Consider the following 18,434-nt stretch of genomic DNA (forward strand, 5'->3'; position numbering starts at 1 on the left):
AGCATGGGAATCACATATACACATACACACAGAAGCATGAGAAGCACGTGTGCACGTACACACAGAAGCATGAGAAGCACGTGTGCACGTACACACAGAAGCATGAGAAGCACATGTACACGTACACACAGAAGCATGAGAAGCACGTGTGCACGTACACACAGAAGCATGAGAAGCACATGTGCACGTACACACAGAAAGCATGAGAAGCACATGTGCACGTACACAGAAGCATGAGAAGTACATGTGCCCGTACACACAGAAGCATGAGAAGTACATGTACACACAGAAGCATGAGAAGCACGTGTGCACATACACACAGAAAGCTCATAAAAACCACAATATCTGAAACCATAATATATAAACAGATCAGTGAGGTAAAAAAAATGCCCAAAGTTTCATAAGATTAAAAAAGACAAAACAAAACAAAACAAAAACTCCAAAAATACCACTGAATTTATTTTCAGGTGACTATCTACTGCTGGGCACGGGCCTGCCTTTTAGTGTGGTTTGTGTACCCTGTGAGATTCCGTTGGAGAGAACTAATTCTTTCCTGTGGTTGTCAACTGGAGAGAGCTGCTGGGTTGGAGACGGTAGACAGGTCCATGCCCCCTCTCAGTGCAGAGACCCCGCCTGGCTTATCTGTGCGGGCCTGTGCACGATGCCACGTTCTGTGAGCTTCTACATGCATCAGTCCTGCTGTGTTCACCCTTGTTTCCTTGGTATCCTCCGTCCCCACTGACTCTTGTCCCTTTCCTGCTTCCCCTTCTACAGAGGTCCCTGAGTCCTGAGGGGAGGGATTTGATGGAGACATCCCATTTAGGACTGAGTGTTCCAAGGTCTCTGACTCTCTGCATCTGGTCCAGCTGTAGAAGCCCTGATCTTTTGTTGCCACCTTCCGAGTGCTGGAGCCACAGGTGCACACCACTCACACAGCTGGTTCTGTTTCTTGTTATCTAAGTCCCTATTCTATCACTCAGGGCCAGGGACTGATATTAAACACAGGCTTTGATGGCCGGGTGGTAGTGGTGCACGCCTTTAATCCCAGCACTTGGGAGGCAGAGGCAGGTGGATCTCTGTGAGTTTGAGGCCAGTCTGGTCCACAAGAGCTAGTGCCAGGACAGGCTCCAAAGCTACAGAGAAACAAAACAAACAAACAAAAAAAATTGCAGGCTTTGATAAGTGTTCATTTTGTGAATAAAGCTATCTTCCTCTTAATTAAAGTTTCACCAAATGCCTTTATCTGTTTACTTTTAGAGGAAGTGAAAAACCACAGCATCCCAAGAGGAGTTTCTTAACAGCTCCACAGTATACCCTACAGCTCCTCAGGCTTTTAATTACACCTCTCTGGTCCACGCTCAGCACAGGAGCAACGCAGAGGGTCTATCCAGGCAACAAGAAGCCAATGATGCAAAGCTAACAAAATTAAGCCTCAGGAGAAGATACTTCTTCGTTGGGGAATATTATTTTAAGGTGTGTGAATTTTGTTTATGCTGCATTTGTTTAACTCTGTGAAGCTGTGATTCTTTGCCTGTCTAAAACACCTGATGGTCTTGATAAAGAGTTGAACAGGCAATAGCGAGGCAGGAACAAAGACAGGCAGGGCTGGCAGGCAGAGAGGATAAATAGGAGAACTGAGGAAGAGAGGAACAAGGAGAGAACAAGGGGAGGAGGACTTCAGCGGCCAGCCACAGCCAGCCATGGAGTAAGAGGGAAAGTAAGATATGCACAGAAGTTAGAAAAGGAAAAAGCTGGGAAGCAAAAGGTATTTGGGATATTTTAAGAAGAGCTGGTGAGAAGCTGGGTGGTGGTGGCGCACGCCTTTAATTCCAGCATTCGGGAGGCAGAGGCAGGCAGATCTCTGTGAGTTCAAGGCCAGCCTGGTCTACAAGAATTAGTTCCAGGACAAATTCCAAAGCTGCAGAGAAATCCTGTTTCAAAAAAACCAAAAAGAAAAGCTTGTGAGAAACAAGCCAAGCCAAGGCCAGGCATTCATAACTAAGAATAAGCCTCCGTGTGTGATTTGAGAGCTAGGTGGTGGGCCCTCCTCAAAAAGCCAAAACAAAAAAACAAAAAAAAAAAACATCATTCAACAACAGTTCTGACATGAGGTAATGAGATAATGTGATCATATATGAAGCCAAGGCTTTCTCAAAAGAAAACCCCACCTTTCTGTTCTCTAAAAAGTATCTCCTATAGCATTAGTATAGGTGACTAGGAAGACATCAGGAAGAAATTGAGAAAGCAGAATGAGCAGCCTGCCCACTAAGAGGGTGGCAACAGGAGGGACAATGGGAACCTAAAAGAGAACAGGATGGTATGGAATCACAAGCAAGGGTGCCACTCAACATAAAAGACACACTAAGAAGAGTGACAGGCTCCAGCTGGGGACATGCAGGTTTGGTCCGGAGCACTTAAAGCAATATCATGGGGCCACAAAAATAGCCAGGAAAGCAGCTTCGAGTTCAAGGCCAAACAGAGCCACACTGTGAATTAGTTCTAGGCCAATCAGAGAGACATTGTGAGACCTTGTCTCAAAACAGAAAGAAGAGAGTTCCAGGTGCTCAGGGGGAGTTCCAGGAGCTGGGCAGTCAGCGTTTAACGGGGACATATAGCTTCCACTTGGAGAGGTGGGAAAAGATCTGGAAGTAAATGCTGGCAACAGCTGGGCATGGTGTGACTCTATAGGGCCACTGAAGCTCACACCTCCTACAAACAGTTAAGATGCAAACCTGTTCTTTTGTAAGTATTGCAAACAATTAATTTGACTCAATTTTAAAAATTAAACTGGTCAATCAATAGTATGCATATATTCTAAGAATGTGGAACCCATGTGGGGGAGGGAGGAAACAGGGAGGAGATGTTGGAAGCCCTTTCTTCAAGAGAAACAAGAGGACTGAAGGCATCCTGGGGATATGGGAAAGGAGAGAGGCCCTTGGTCCTAGACCTCCTTCTCCTGTCCTGCAGAGTCAGGAAACCTCAGACACTAATCATTGCCAAACTGCCCACCAAGGGCATGGTTTCCTAAAGCTATGGCAGACAGGGATGTCAAGGGCAGTAAATAAAATTCTTGCTTAGGGCCAAAATGATGCACATCCTGGAATTTAGTGCTCTTCTCCCATTCCAAATCTGAAGAGCGCCTTTCAGAAAGCTCACGATTTGCTTACAAAAGGAAAAATCTTCAGCCTTTAAACCTTGTTGTAAATTATATTCTAAGCCATGTAACTTAGAAAGCCACAGGATGACATACATGCCAGCTGTAAAGACCCCTGTGTAGTGATGGGAGCGGTGGGCTGCATTCCTGCCCGGCTCCCGTGGCGCCCGACTAGCTTTACCCGAAATAATTACACAGAAACTGTATTCTTTTAAACACTGCCTGGCCCATTCGTTTCAGCCTCTTACTCACATCTTGACTAACCCATATCTAATAATCTGTGTAACACCACAAGTGGTGTCTTACCAGAAAAGATTCAGCACGTCTGACCTGGTGGCTGGCTCCATTGCATCTGTCTCCCTGAGGAGAGGCACGGCAGTCTGGCTCAGAGAGCAGGCAGGGCAATTTATTAACTTCCCTTCCCAGCATTCTGTTTTGTCTACTCCATCCACCTAAGGGCTGGCCAATCAAATGAGCCAGGCAGTTTCTGTATTAACGAATGAAATCAACACAAACAGAAGACTCTCCCACATCACCCCTGAGCACACGGCTCCCTCAAGATGCTCCCACAGGCTTGGGGATGTCTGATTCTTTCTCTGGTCATCGTTCTGAGCACCATATGACCTGAGGATCCAGGCTGTAGGTTCTTTTAATAAATGTCTTACTTATGCATCCGAGAGTCCTGCCTGTGATGAAGCCAGAACCCTGCCTTTGTCTGGCTGAGTTCCCTTTAGGGAATGGGAATACCTCCGTTGCAGCATGAACTATGATTTTATTTTAGGCTCTCTAGCAGGTGCTGGAGAGATGACCTGATGGTTAAGAACACTGGCTGCTCTTCCAGAGGACTCAGGTTCAATTCCCAGCACCACATGGCAGTTCACAAACATCTGTAACTCCAGTTCCCAGGGGATGTGATGCCCCCTTCTGGCCTCTGTAGGCACTGCACGAAATGTGGTACACAGACACCGTGTACAGACACCCAACACTGCAATAGTACACACACGCTTGCAGGCAAAACACCCATATGCACAGGATACAGCACTTCGACAGTTTTAAAATTCCTTGTGCATAAGTCTGCCTGTGGTAAAGACATATGAAAATGACTCCTGATTTATGGAGATTTGACTTACGACTCACACTGATACAAAAGTAATGCATGCTCATGAGAAATCATTTTAAATTTTGACTTTTCCCCTTAAGACTAGAAATATGCAGTCTGGCACCCTCTTGGGATACTGGGCAAGCATCAGCAAGTCACATGATCAGAAAGATGGCAGAGGGTACCCCACATATGTAGTGTGACTGAGCTGTCTTGTAGGTTAGATGTAAGAAATGCATTTAGCGTTACAGTATTTTTAATTTATGATGGGCTTATTGGGATGTAATGCCATTATAAGTCAAAGATAAAGTGTATTTAAAAGTAAATGGTGCCGGGCGGTGGTGGCGCACACCTTTAATCCCAGCACTCGGGAGGCAGAGGCAGGCGGATCTCTGTGAGTTCGAGGCCAGCCTGGTCTACAAGAGCTAGGTCCACGACAGGCTCTAAAAAAGCTGCAGAGAAACCCTGTCTCAAAAAACCAAAAAAAAAAAAAAAAGTAAATGGTGACCAGAAATGGTGGCTCATAACTGTAGTTCCAGCATTTGGAAAGCAAGAGGGCTGCCATGAATTCAAGGCCAGCCTAGGCTAGAGTAACGATTCGACATCTCTACAAGCAATAGGAAATAGGAAGCATTGGTGAAGAAGTAGAAAACAGGACCCTCGAACATTCTGGTGGGAATGTGAAATTGTAAGCCCTCTTTGAAAACAGGCATGGCATTTTCTTAGGGCCTTAAACCGATTTATTACGCGACTCAGCAAATCTCCCTGATATTCACCAACACAAAAGCAAACTCCGCCTACACAAAAGCATAGCTTTGGCAGCCATTTTCATAATAGCCCTAAACTAGAACCAACCGGAAACGTCCACTGACTGACTGAAGGACAGTATAATGATTCTCCTCTACCCACCATCTCACTCTGTGTAATAACCATTGTCAATCACAGTCTGGAACGGCAAATGGAAAATTCAAGAGAGAAAGAATTCTGAAGTCTGAAGTTGCATCCTGTTCTGGGCCACACAATGAAAGCTCATGCTGTCCCACTGCACCCACCAGGGACACACATCCCTGTTCTGTCCAGTGTCTCCATGCTCTCTACCCTGCCTACCCACAGTCCCTCGTTCATCAGGCGGACTGGTGGTGTTGCGGTGCCTGTGTTAAACGTATCGTTATCTCGCTCAGTGGTCCCAGTGCGCAACAATGTCAACTTTATCTTAGTGTACTGATACATTATACACGTGTGTGTGTGTGGGGGGGCTCTACTTCATTAATTGTGGTCATTTCCTTACCATGCCTAATTTATATCTTAAACTCTATTACAAACATCTGTACATAGGAAATAACATAGCATGCATGGGGTTTTGTAGTATCAGGCATCCATGGGGGCATCTGTAATATAGATATTACAATATAATATCTATCTATATCTATATAAGGGATAAGTATAGATATATAGATGAGGGATATCTATATATCTGTAATATAGTTAAGGGAACCACTGTGTGCTCTTACTATGTATAGCTATTCAGCCATAAAAAGGGATGAAATATCATTCACTGCAACATGAATGACTCTTGTTGATAGTATGCTCCATGAACGAAATCATGAAGGACACCACAGGCTACACATCTAGTTAGGGCTTCTGTTGCTTGGACAAAACACCATGACCAAAAAAGCAAGTTGCGGGCTGGAGAGATGGCTCAGAGGTTAAGAGCACTGCCTGCTCTTCCAAAGGCCCTGAGTTCAATTCCCAGCAACCACATGGCGGCTCACAACCATCTGTAATGGGGTCTGGTGCCCTCTTCTGGCCAGCAGGTATACACATAGACAGAATATTGTATACATAATAAATAAATAAAAATTTCTAAAAAAAAAAAAAAAACAAAAAAGCAAGTTGGGGAAGCAAGAGCTTACTTGGCTGATGTGTCCATATTGCTATTCATTATTGAAGGAAATCAGGACAGGAACTCAAACAGGGCACAGTTCGGAGGTAGGAGCTGATGAACAGGCCATGGCGGAGTGCTTGGAGTGGGTGGTACTGGCTTGCTCACATGGCTTGCTCAGCCTGCTTTCTTATAGAACTCAGGACCACTAGCCCAGGGATGGCATCACCCACAATGGGCTAGGCCCTTCCCCATCAAGCACTAATTAAGAAAATGCCCTACAGACTTGCCTACAACCCAATCGTATGGAGGCATTTTTCCAATAGAAGTTCCCTTCTTTGATGACTCTAGTTGGTGTCGAGTTGGCATAAAACTAGCCAGGACAGCATGTAGCTCCATTTCTATGTAATAACCAAGAAAAGAAGACTCATAAATGAAAAGGAGATTCATAGTTGCCTAGAGCTGGGGGTAGGGACATAGTGAATAGATATATAGTCTTTTACTGGATGACAAAGTTCTCTAAAATCGGAATGTGGCTGTACTGCTCAGGCTGCCATAACAAAAATTTATTTCCCAAAAGGAAATCCAAGCTTAGGGCACGCACATGGATGGGTCCTGGTGAATTCTGTCTCTAGCTAGCTGAGCACAACTTCTCACTGTGTGCACAAAGGGCAGGAACTTAAATGCACACGAGTGACTGAGACGGACAAATGACCAACATCTGGCCCAGAAAGTCAGAGATATTAACAGATGATGCCACAGGAAAAACTAAGGCTATATCTCCATCTGCATAGCTCTCTCTCTGGGGTGGATGGCAGGAGAGCTTCCGACTGGGGCACCACGGATATAAGGTGCATTTCTCCCTGGGCAGAAATGCCTTCAGTTTCCTAATCTCCGAAGTGAGAGTGAGAACAGAATATTCGCCAGGATGCTTTACAGTCCTCACAGCAACCAGAAGCTGGACAAGCTTGCACCAGCACTTCAACTACGCAGGGCCTGACACATTTTGTGTGGCTTATTTCTTGCTTATTTTTGATACTATCTATGTAGCCCAGGCTGTCTTCGAACTTACGTTCCTCTCCCTCCCTAATGCTGGCACAACCACACCTGGCCAGGACCTACTTTTCTTGGAGTTTTGCTATAAACCAAATGCCTTCAACCAAATGTTCCCTGATCTGCCGTTGTATTGTTGGTTGATGACGTATGAGCAACGTCTTGCAAAGCCCACATGGAAAGAGTGCCCACGGTAGTCATGACAGTCATCTGGTCCAATCTGTCAGATAAGGGCAATGAGACTGGGGCAGGGGCTTCCTGACCAAAGGCTGGTCCACCTTGCCAGAAGACCTGCCTAACATGATTACCAAACCTCACCCCACCCCAGCTCACTGTTTAGTCAGTCTCTGTGTAGGAACTTCTCCAAAGAAATATCCTGCCTACTGGCTACAAAGGTAGACGGGGAAAAGTCCTATGTGACTTTAAAGACTGCCAAATGCAAATTACACATGCTCCATTTGAAAGATGACAACGGAAACATTTTCAATGCTTCCTGTTTCTCCCCAAGCCTCCATCTCTTTACCAAAGCCAGTTCCTTTAAAGACTATGAACCAAACAACAGTTCTGCAGACAAGAGGTAAGCTATTCCCAGAGAATCGCTAAGGCATTTTTCCTTGTTACCTTGGTAACCGCTACCTTGGCACCCTTGTTGATGAGCTGAACCACATTCTCCGCTTGGCCTTTGTACGCAGCTATGAGCAGGCGTTCTGAAAGCGCAGCGACCGCATCCTGCTGGCTCATGAATTAGTAGAGAAAGGGGTTCTCAGGAAAGCAGGGGATCGGTTCCTTCAGCTCCACGTGCAGCCTCTGGCTAGGACTGGAGTCCACAGGGAAAGGTGCTCAGAATCATGGGGCATGCCTTGGTTACTACTCCATCTTCAGGTCCTGGGGAGGGAGGGCACAAAACAAAGCGGCCATCAGTGCCACTCAGCACACAAGGACAGACAGACACACCTCTGCTGTCCGCACAACACAGGGGAGGAAACCTAGAGAGACAGGATATCAAAAGCATGTTTCCACAGCATTTCGGAGTGGCAGGCAGCAGAGTGTGCCAATCTCTCCACTTCCTCCCTCCTCAGGACCATTCTCCACAGGATAGGCAGAACTGGGAGGTTATATTTTTACCAGGGGGAAGGAGGCCTGATATAACACAGGGGCGGAGGGAGGGAAGGTGGGGAGAATGATGTAATTAATTGTTTTTAACTTTTAAAAAAAAGAGGCCTGATTTGATTCCCTACACACCTCCTGGTCATTTACATAACAACGTGTACTGTGAATGACCAGCCTTAGCCTTGTGGACCTGGTTCCTGTGAATCCACCATGGCTAACAGGCACTCGGAGACCATGGTAGGTAGGGTGTCTCTTTGAGGAGACCCCCCCAGCCTCAACACACACACACACACACACACACAGAGCACGTGATTTTCTCCATCCTTTCCTTTCTGGAAACAGTGCAGCCTTCTGAGTTCTGGAGCCGGGAGCACAGGTGGAGTTCTGAGCACAGACCCCAGTTCCAAACTGATGAAAACACTCCACCTTGTGAGGAAAATGACGCCCCTCTCGGTGCAGCCAGCTCTACCATTTAGGATCACCTCCTCCACAAACACCCCACATTCCCTTGCTAAATCCGGAGGAAAATCAATGGCCACTAAACCATTGGGGACAAAGCCTTCTGGTGTGCAGTGGGCTGAAGGCAGTAACTACAGTAAACTCAAGCTCTCCTTTCATGAAAGGACCAAGAAGGAGAGACCTCTAGACTCCTTGCAAGTAGCTGTAGGCATATCCTTTGAACAAGTCAAGTCAGGGTACTGACTTCAGTTCTGCGACAGCAGGAGGAGGAGGAAGGACGTCTTTGCATTTTAAAATATGTTTATAGTTGCCATGGAAATGGCTCAACAGGTATAGGCACTTGCAGCAAAGCCTGAAGCCCTGGGCTCAGTCCCCTGCACCTGCCCCTCCCCGCCCCTCCTCTCCCCTCCCCCACACCGCAGAAAATGCAGCTGCAAAGGGCCACTCTTCAACCCAACACTGGATCGTGTTTTGGTATTCAGGAATCTACGGGCATCTTTCATAAGTGCTTCCAGTAACTTGATGATCACTTCGATCTCAGCTCACATGACCCTGGGAGGCTGGGGTAGAGTCCCGTATGCAGAACAGACACCAACCAACTCTATTCCCACAGAAGCAGGGAGTGAAATGGTATTTCATTATAGGAAATCTAGCCAGTTGTAAACACTGTAATTTTAGAACGATAATTCTACCTACCCCCCCCCAATTCTTTATTATCACATTTCCTATTGTTCTCTGTCTGTTGCCCCAGATATGGGCAAAGATAGTCAGGAAAGAGAGAGAAACCTGGCAAGCCCAGTCTGCTCTTGCTCACCAGGTCACCGGAAGTACAAGTCTGGAGAGGGTGATGCCAGGAAGCACAGCACCCTAGCTAGTCGGCCCTGAGATCCTGAGATGCGCATTTCCCTTCCTGTGTCGGGCACCAAGCCCAGGGCCTGTCACATGCCAGGCAAGTGTGCTATCACAAAGTTACAGCCCCTGCCCAATGGAAGAACAGAGTTAAGACTCAGAGCAGTGGGAGAAACAGCCAGAAATGCCTTTGGAAGGGCCCGAAGTCACATGACTACATTTGGGGCTTTATCTCTGCCTGTATGCGCACGCGTGCGCACACACATGTACACACACGCATGCGCGCATGCACACACACATGCATGCACACACTGTCATTTGAAGGAGGTCTGTCTTTATCAACATGGGGTGTACCGTTTCTTCTTCTGCAGGTGGGCTGTGTTCCATTCACACACATTGCTCCAATTTGCTGCTCCTTCAGGTCAAATACTAGAACATTACTCTTTGCCAAATGCAGGAAAACGCAAGGCATTAGCCACCAGTTCCCCAAAGATCTCCCTCCACCTGCGAGTCCTTCCCCTTTGCACCCCCTTCCCTTCATCTACCCATTTGCTATCTCTGTGCATTGGATTCATCTCCACCCATCCCTTCCAGCGCCTTTCCCACACAGGACATCTGAGTCAGAGACAGCTTACTTCATAGACAGTTATCATCATTGCTGCGTTCCACCCAGTCTACTCCAAAGCCTGCCTGAAGAGGTGAGCCTCTCAGCTGCACGGTCCCTGCCACCAGCCCCACAACCACAGCGATACAGCCCCCTTAGCAACAGACACAAGGCCCAACCGGCTTCTGCTAAATGGATTACTACTCCCCTCCCAGCCACCCATCTCATGCAACAGATGATGCCCCTCAGACAATGAAACTAAAGCCAGAAGTTCTTGCGGTTACAGCTGCAGGCTGAGATAGCTTTGCTTAGATAACTACTGGGTAAAGAGCCCTTTGCAAGTCCAGCCACCATCGCTGCTTTGTTTTCAAATCAAAACACCCCATTAGTGAGAAAATATTGACCAACTAGCAATGCCATTTTATTTGTTGCTTTTCTGTGGCAGCTACATAAGAATCCTTTTTACCTCCGCCCCACGAAACCACCCATACACCTGCAGGACAGTGGTCATTCACAACGGATCTTGGATACGCCCCATCACCCCCCAGCATGCTGGCACAGAAAACTGCCTGCAGGATCGGTGGCAGAAACACCACCCTGGGTTATCAGCTCCTATCTGCAGCTAATACCATCCCTCGTGCTTGGACTTCTCAAAGTCATTCTCAGTGTCAGTGCAGAGATCATATCGCTGTGAGGACCTACACCAGCAGATGCTTTACACAAAGGGTGGCCGCGCAGGGATCGGGGTGCTGAGGCTGCTTTGTTTCCTGTCTCTCCTCACGACCTCGCGTGGAGTTAGAGGATGCTCTCCTCCCTGTCTGGGAACCAGAAAACTAGGCCGGATGGAGGCAGACAGGGATAGGAAGGGCTGGAGGACCCCCAGGAGAGGAAGGAAACAGAAGGGTGTGACCAGCCTGCAGGCTGACTTAGTCTTCACTGCTAACCTGTTGGGTGCCCTGGCTGTCACAGCCTTGGCCTCTCATTAAATCCCAGCCTCCTCTTCTATTCCGTAGTCATCCTTCAAGATAGCCTTGCTGCTAGAAGGGAGTCTGTCTGCCTCACAGCTGTCAATCATAGCCTTTGTCACGGTGTGCATTCTCACAGTGCTCTAGGGGGAAAAGCTTAAAGGCAAACTTGCTGCCTGGTCTTCAGGCAGGAAGGAAGCAGCCACACAGTCGGCCCATGCAGAGCACAACACATGCAGGTGGGGGCGAACTCCAGGGACCCACTGCCTCCTTTCCTCCCAGCCCTATCCCTTCTGCATGCATTGCTCCCTGCAATACCTTTTGTGTCTCATCACCGGGGTCAGAGGATTCCACAGATGCTCTACCTGTGAGGCGATAGTTGTTTGTTTTCCTGTTCTGCTTCACACGGCAAAGAGTCTGCGAGGTTTGATTCTGCTGTTTTATTGCAGATTTATAACCAACTCTCCCGGTGCCGGTCAATATTTGAAAGCCGCCACATTTAGTCTCCTCCCAATGCACTAACTACTCTAAATGAGCCCTTCTAAGAAAAGTCCTAGCCAGGCATTGTGTAGAGCCCACCGCGATCAGGCCACCAGAGCCATGGTTAGAGGGCACACACAGTTAGAATAACTAGCTTTTCCCACCAGAGGGATTACTCACACATGGGGCTGTCCTCCGTGTTCTTTCTGAAATGCGGTCAATTCTCTCCTGGTGGGATTCTAAGCTTCCCAGGGCTGCCGCTCCGGGGCCGCTGCTCCCGGAGGCTCAGGGATTTACCCACAGCAATTAGAAGCCTTCTTCCTTAGCTGCCTCAGCCGCGATGCTAGCTGCATCACCAGACTATTAAGGCATCCATTCAGCTCCAGATGCTGCTCCTATTGTCACTGTTCTGATTTCTGGGAGACCGCTCTCTCTTAGGAGCAGAGGACCTGTAGCCCTGCCCGACAAGTCAGGGAGCCATTCCCAGCCGAGGCGAGCGCTACAGATGGATACGCCGATGATAAAGCAGCAAAGTTTGCAGCCTGCCGTGAAGGGGGCACACAGGCAGGGGCGAGAGGATCACCGACTGTCCTCACGGACACGGCTGCTGAAATGCTGGCATCCTGCGCAGCAACCCAGACACAGCTGCTGGAGCAGAGTCCCGTACGGGGACTGCGGCGTCTGCAGAGCAGACAGGGCCTGGCGGAGTGGCCACTGAGATGTCTGTAAATGCAGTCTGCTCAGAAACTCCTCCACAGTGCACGCAAGGGAGCAAGGTGGGGAAGTGGAGGGCCGACGCCCCTCTGAAGCAGACAGATGTGTGATGCCCCTCTTCTAGGCATGGCAGGTGTGCCTCCCTGCCCACTTCCTCAAGCATCAGCAGCTCCCAACTGGAGACATAAGAAGCTTTTCGTTTTGGCTTGAGCCAGGACAGTAGAGTTTTCATGTGAAAATAGGATTAGTGGCTCCAGAGGTAGGAGAAGAGCTTGGTCAACAAAGCTTCTGACTGCCATCCTGTCCCACACCTTCTCCCTATCTCCCCCACCCCCCAGGACAGCAGCTCCTGTGGCCATGGGGCTGGGATCCTGCTTCGGTCTTTTGGCACAGAAAGATGAGACTGTGGACTCTGGCCTATACACTGCACAAATGTGGAAATATACCAGGGAAACAACTGCCAAGAGACGATAGCACAATCTTCCCCTTTTCTTCTGGACTAGTTTTCATCCTAGGTCACCCAAACCCAATCATTCCTTTCCTACTGCAATCTCCACTGGGCATCAAGTGAGATTACAGCAAAGATGAACACAGCTCGATCCCGACTTTGAAGAAACCAATACCGGGCCACCCTTAGGTCACAATGAAGACCCCAAAGACCAGGTTCCAGAAACAGACCAATGCAACCAGTTTAAAGTCCATTGTCTCAAAGATCTGTGACAGTTCCTTCCCCTCCTAATAGCCATGCCCGTAGCAGAGGCCTTCAGTACAAGCACAGGGACAGAGGTACAGGGACAGATGCACAGGGACAGGTGTACAGGGACAGGTGCACAGGGACAAGTGCACAGGGACAGGTGTACAGGGGCAGAGGGACAGGGACAGAGGGACAGGGACAGGTGCACAGGGACAGAGGTACAGGGACAGATGCACAGGGACAGGTGTACAGGGACAGGTGTACAGGGGCAGGTGTACAGGGACAGGTGTACAGGGACAGATGCACAGGGACAGGTGTACAGGGACAGGTGCACAGGGGCAGGTGCAGAGGGACAGGTGCACAGGGACAGAGGTACAGGGGCAGGTGCACAGGGACAGGTGCACAGGGACAGAGGTACAGGGACAGAGGTACAGGGGCAGGTGCACAGGGGCAGGTGTACAGGAACAGGTGTACTGCTCACAGAAGGTGATTGGCATAAAGGGGGAAAGAGCAGGGCAGAAACACCACTCCTACCAAGCCTCATCTCACCCCACCATTGCAGAACAAGAGGGACAATTATTTCTTGAGCCATTTCAAGGACAGGCAGAATGTGACAGTTACTGAATCAAGGAGCCTCCTTGGCAGGAGACGCAAGCTGTTGCTATAGAAGTTGGGTGACATACATACACTGTCCAGGAAACCTGTGTTGCACGACGCCACTAAAAAAAATAAAAAAAAATCATTACCTTGGTGGGCCAGATCTGTACTACTGGGCAAAGCCATAGCTGGTCCGGCATTGCTTTTCTCCCGAAGGATGTTTGCTTACTGGCTAGACCACCTGGGGCTGTGCTTGCCCATTGCACAGCAAATGACTCCACATGTGCTCAAAGTTCAGCCCATTGCCGCCCCTACAGACGCTGTCTACCATGGCGAACAAAATGCCATCACCCACCCCGTTACCTGCCAATCTCTGTAGGTTCCTGTGATGGACTGACTAATCCCTAAACCTCATTGTAACTGTCACCGAAAACAAGTGTCAACTAATGAGAAAATAATGGTGGGGGGGCATTGAGCTGATGGGATGGTGTTGCTTTTTTTTAAATATTTATTTATTTATTATGTATACAATATTCTGTCTGTGTGTATGCCTGCAGGCCAGAAGAGGGCACCAGACCCCATTATAGATGGTTGTGAGCCACCATGTGGTTGCTGGGAATTGAACTCAGGACCTTTGGAAGAGCAGACAATCCTCTTAACCTCTGAGCCATCTCTCCAATCCCCGGGATGGTATTGCTATAGAAGAGACCCCAAAAGTCGGAAGAGCTAAATGTACTTTCTTTCCCTTGATCTCCCTCGCCTCGCTGAAAGGCCACAAGACATGTGGACAGAAGAGCCACCTGCGGTGGAGGAGGAGACTCCATGAGAAACTGAATCCTCTTGATCTAAACCTTCTGGCCTCTAGAACTGAAGGAAGAATCTTCAGTCTATGGGGTGTGAAGGTGGCCCAAGTGGACTCTACAGCACCCCTTGTGAAAAGTGTTACATGGTGCGGGCTGGCCTCCTGCACCTCAAACAGGAACCCTGTCCCCATCATATTGTATACAGTGCCTCTTACTGTGTCTGGGTCCATGAATTCCATAAATTGAGAGGACAGGACACCTGGACAATCGGTTCCAGAGGTGGTAGACCATAGCTCTAACCCTTAGAGATAATAGGAGCAGGGTATGCAGTTCTCCTCTCTCCTTTCTCACACAGTGGAGGACCACAGCTCCGGGGACCTGAAGGGTTACTGAGCTGGAAGCAGCCCTTAGTGACGTCAACATATCCAGTTCGTTAGCCAGAAAGCACTGGACTAAAGTCACTGCAAACTGCTACCGTTAAACCCTTCTGGGCAAATCCACAGATGCTCAAGAGAAAAAAAAAAAAAAAAACAGGTAAGTGCCCAAACCAACAAAGCCTCCCAAGAGTGTCCCCACGCACGTCATCACACTGCCTCCCTTAAAACCTTTGCTCAATTTTTGTTTTTTTATTGACTGTGTGATATGCTAAGTGTTTTATTTTTTGAATGTAACAGCAAAAGGAACAGCAGAACCTGGGAGAGAAATCCCTCTTCTTGGATGAGTAGGAAAAAGGAGGTCAGCCAAGTTTCCACTTGGAAAGTGCTGGAGGTGGGTCTGATAGAGACGAGGCAACAGCAGGCTAGCACAGGTAGGATGGTCTGAGGGACCGAAAAATTAAGAACAAGGAGAGAAGGGGCAGCTGCCATCTGCGGTTATCATTCAAGGGCAATGATCAGAGAGGACACTGGAAAAATTAGGAGGTGGCGTTTTCTCACACCATGTCAAGGAAACTGCCCTGCCTCGTGGTGGGACGTTGGCAGAAGATGTAGAGTGTGGTACTCGCTCTCCTCGGAACACGGGTATTCCTCATCAACAACCGGCTGGCTCTCTCTCTCATGGTGGTGTGCACATGGCTTCCTTTCTCTGTCTTGATTTCCTTTGTACGGTTATTCTGTCTTTGGAGCCAGCAGAGGCAGGTGGATCTCTGTGAATCTGAGGCCAGCCCATGGTTTACAACAGGGCTCCTTTGAAACTGTGACAATGCCCAACACTTCCATCCCCCACTCAAGTATTACACAGAACAGCTCCACTGCCCTAAAACCCCCATGCTCTCCCCTGCCCATCAAGGTCTGCACACCTTTGCCTTTCCCATAATGCCACGCAGCTGGAAGCAGACAGCACTGTCACCTTTTCAGATTGGTGGCTTTATACTAGCAGAAACTATTGAAGGTCCATTTCCATGTGCTTTTCGTGGTTTGATAGCTGATTCCTTTTTAACAGTTAATAATATCCTATTGTATGGACATACCACAGCTTGCTCCTCTGTTTTTCCATTGAAGAACATTGTGGTTGCTTCCAAAGTTTGGCCACCATGCATGAAGCATCTGTAAACAAGCCTGCAGGGCATGCATCTCACTCAGGGGACACCAGGAAGTCCAAAACCAATCACACCACATGGCAGGGTTGAGTCTTGTGCAGCAGCTGCTTTTGCGCTGATCTAACGCCACGCTCAATGATGTCCTTTTAGCTCCCACCTGGTACAATTCCTTCATCTCATTGGACACTACTACCATCCTTCCCTCGTCAATCGTCCTCCCTCCTTAGCGTCTGCGGCATTCTGTCCTTCCACCACCCCGGAGCTGTCTTTCTTTCACCGAAGGGCTCTCCTCTTGCTGGGACCCTGATGTTGCAGGTCCTGAAGGTTCTTGGTTCTCTTCCCCACTCGTTTCCTCCTCCTCCTCCTCCTCCCTACTCCTCCTCCTCCTCCTCCTCCCTACTCCTCCTCCTCCTCCTCCCTACTCCTCCTCCTCCCTACTCCTCCTCCTCCTCCTCCCTACTCCTCCTCCTCCTCCTCCTCCCTACTCCTCCTCCTCCCTCTTCCTCCTCCTCCTCCTCCTCGACTTCCTCCTCCTTCTCTTCCTCCTGCTCCTCCTCCTCCCTGCTGCCCACATCCTCTTCTGCTGCCTAGGAACAGATCTCTCCCAGTCTACTTCTTGAGCCTCATTCCCTTTTTCTGCAGCTCTATCTATATTTAAACACCCAGTCACCCAACAGGCATTTTACTTGAATGCCCCCTCCCAATATCCTTCCTCCAAAACCTCTTCCTTTCCTTGTGTCCCCACCTTGAGAAGGGGCTCGGGCTTTCCTCTGTCAACCTGTTTCCCTTGTCTGAACTATTTCCCTGAGGTGTCTCTTCTCCCCTCACTACGTCCTGCAGTAAATCGCCAAATGCTGATTTGAAAGAGGAAGGGAGGGAAATGAAGGTTTGAAGTCAGACTTCAATTCCAGCTTGGCCATTTACTGAAGGCAGATTTGTAAATGACTGCTTCCTTACACGCGCGTGCGTGCTAGCAGGTCACGCCTCTCTGGGTGGAGGAGTAGGCACACTGCACCATGTCTGGCAGCTGTGCTCAGAGAGATAAGCAATTACTAGGTTACATCTCAGGTGATTCTTGTGCTCTGTCTTTGCTGATGGCACTTCCTGAATATGGCACTCGCTGATAGCGTCGTCTTTATCCGGACACTGAGAATGTTTTCTGAAGCCCCATTGTGAAGACTAAAGGTAGAAAACGCAGGCTTCGGGCTGGAGAGATGGCTCGGCTGTTAAAGGCTAGGCTCACAACCAAAAATATAAGAAAGTGCAGGCTTCAGCTTGTATGTGGAAATCTGCTTCCCTAAATGAGTCGATACCAGGGAGAAAGAGAAGCCAGGCCAAACTCATATTCAAGATTCAGACAGTGGGTGTAATTTGGCTTAAACTGTATCTTCAATTTTTAAAAAAAAAAACTACTCAAGAAAACACAATCTGGACACGGAGTTGCAGGGACACACTCAACTTGACTCCCAGGAAGACTAAGCCACCGAGTTAACAGGAGTCATGTTCTCTGTCCTCCGCCTGGGTCTCACATGAGTGCCTCTGACAGACATGCTCCCTCCTATCTGATCTCTCACTGCTAGGAGGTGATGAAAAACGAAGCCTTCTGTTTCCATCTGCTCTAAGATAGCAAAGATAGGGACCAGATCGTGAACTGAGACACAGCCGTTCACCCTGTCTCTCTGCAGGTGGTGGCTGGGCCTTCAGTGCCAGTTTCTCTGGTGTGTGTGTGAGTAAGTGAGTGTGTGTGCACAACTGTGTGTGCTCGTGAGAAAGCCAGAACCAGTGTCAGATGTCTCCTTTCCTGCTTTCTACCTTAGTTTTTGAGACAAAGTCTCTCACTGAATCTGGAGTGCACCAGTTTGGCTAGGTCGGCTGGCCACCAAGGCCTGAGCATCCCCTATCTCTACGCCACCCCATGGATGGGTGTGGAGAGTATAATAATGAATGAGGTGATCCAATCTTTGTTCCCCTGGTTTTTTGAGACAGGGTTTTTCAGTGTAGCTCTGGTTGTCCTGGAACTTGCTCTGTAGACCAGGCTGACATCAAACTCAGAGATCCACCTGCCTCTGTCTTCTGAGTGCTGGGAGTAAAGGTGAGTTCCACCATTACCACTACCCAGTGAGGTCACTGAATCTTAAGAAGATGAGAATCACATGCTTTCCCTCACATGCAATGTTAGCCTATGATGCATGTATGTATATATGCAAACAGGCATGAGTGTGGATAAAGTCTAAACATCAAGAAAGGAGGCCAAGAAAGAGCAATATAGTTGATGAGCGAGGGTGGGGGTAGGCAAAAGGGCATGCATGCTGACAAGACACAGCTCCTCATGGAGTTACTATAGGAGACGGTACAGGAAGAATGGTGTGTGTGTGTGGGGGGGTGTTTCTTGTCACATAGAGGTTGAAAGGAGGCATATGCAGGGGACTTCTAG

General features: G+C 48.5%; 1 protein-coding gene across 3 annotated transcripts in view; it reads right to left on the minus strand.

Moving 5' to 3' along the window:
• Nucleotides 1-18,434, minus strand: part of Ankrd6 (ankyrin repeat domain 6) — a 141,992-nt gene that overhangs the window by 44,773 nt on the left and 78,785 nt on the right. For all 3 annotated transcript variants that reach the window (XM_038347279.1, XM_038347281.1, XM_038347280.1), the window contains one exon: nt 7,810-8,073. In XM_038347279.1, coding sequence (XP_038203207.1) covers nt 7,810-7,929 — 120 coding nt within the window. In that variant the 5' untranslated portion in view covers nt 7,930-8,073. The remainder of the gene's footprint in view (nt 1-7,809; nt 8,074-18,434) is intronic.

This window comes from Arvicola amphibius, chromosome 11 (assembly GCF_903992535.2).
Source record: "Arvicola amphibius chromosome 11, mArvAmp1.2, whole genome shotgun sequence".
NCBI classification, from domain to species: domain Eukaryota; kingdom Metazoa; phylum Chordata; class Mammalia; order Rodentia; family Cricetidae; genus Arvicola; species Arvicola amphibius.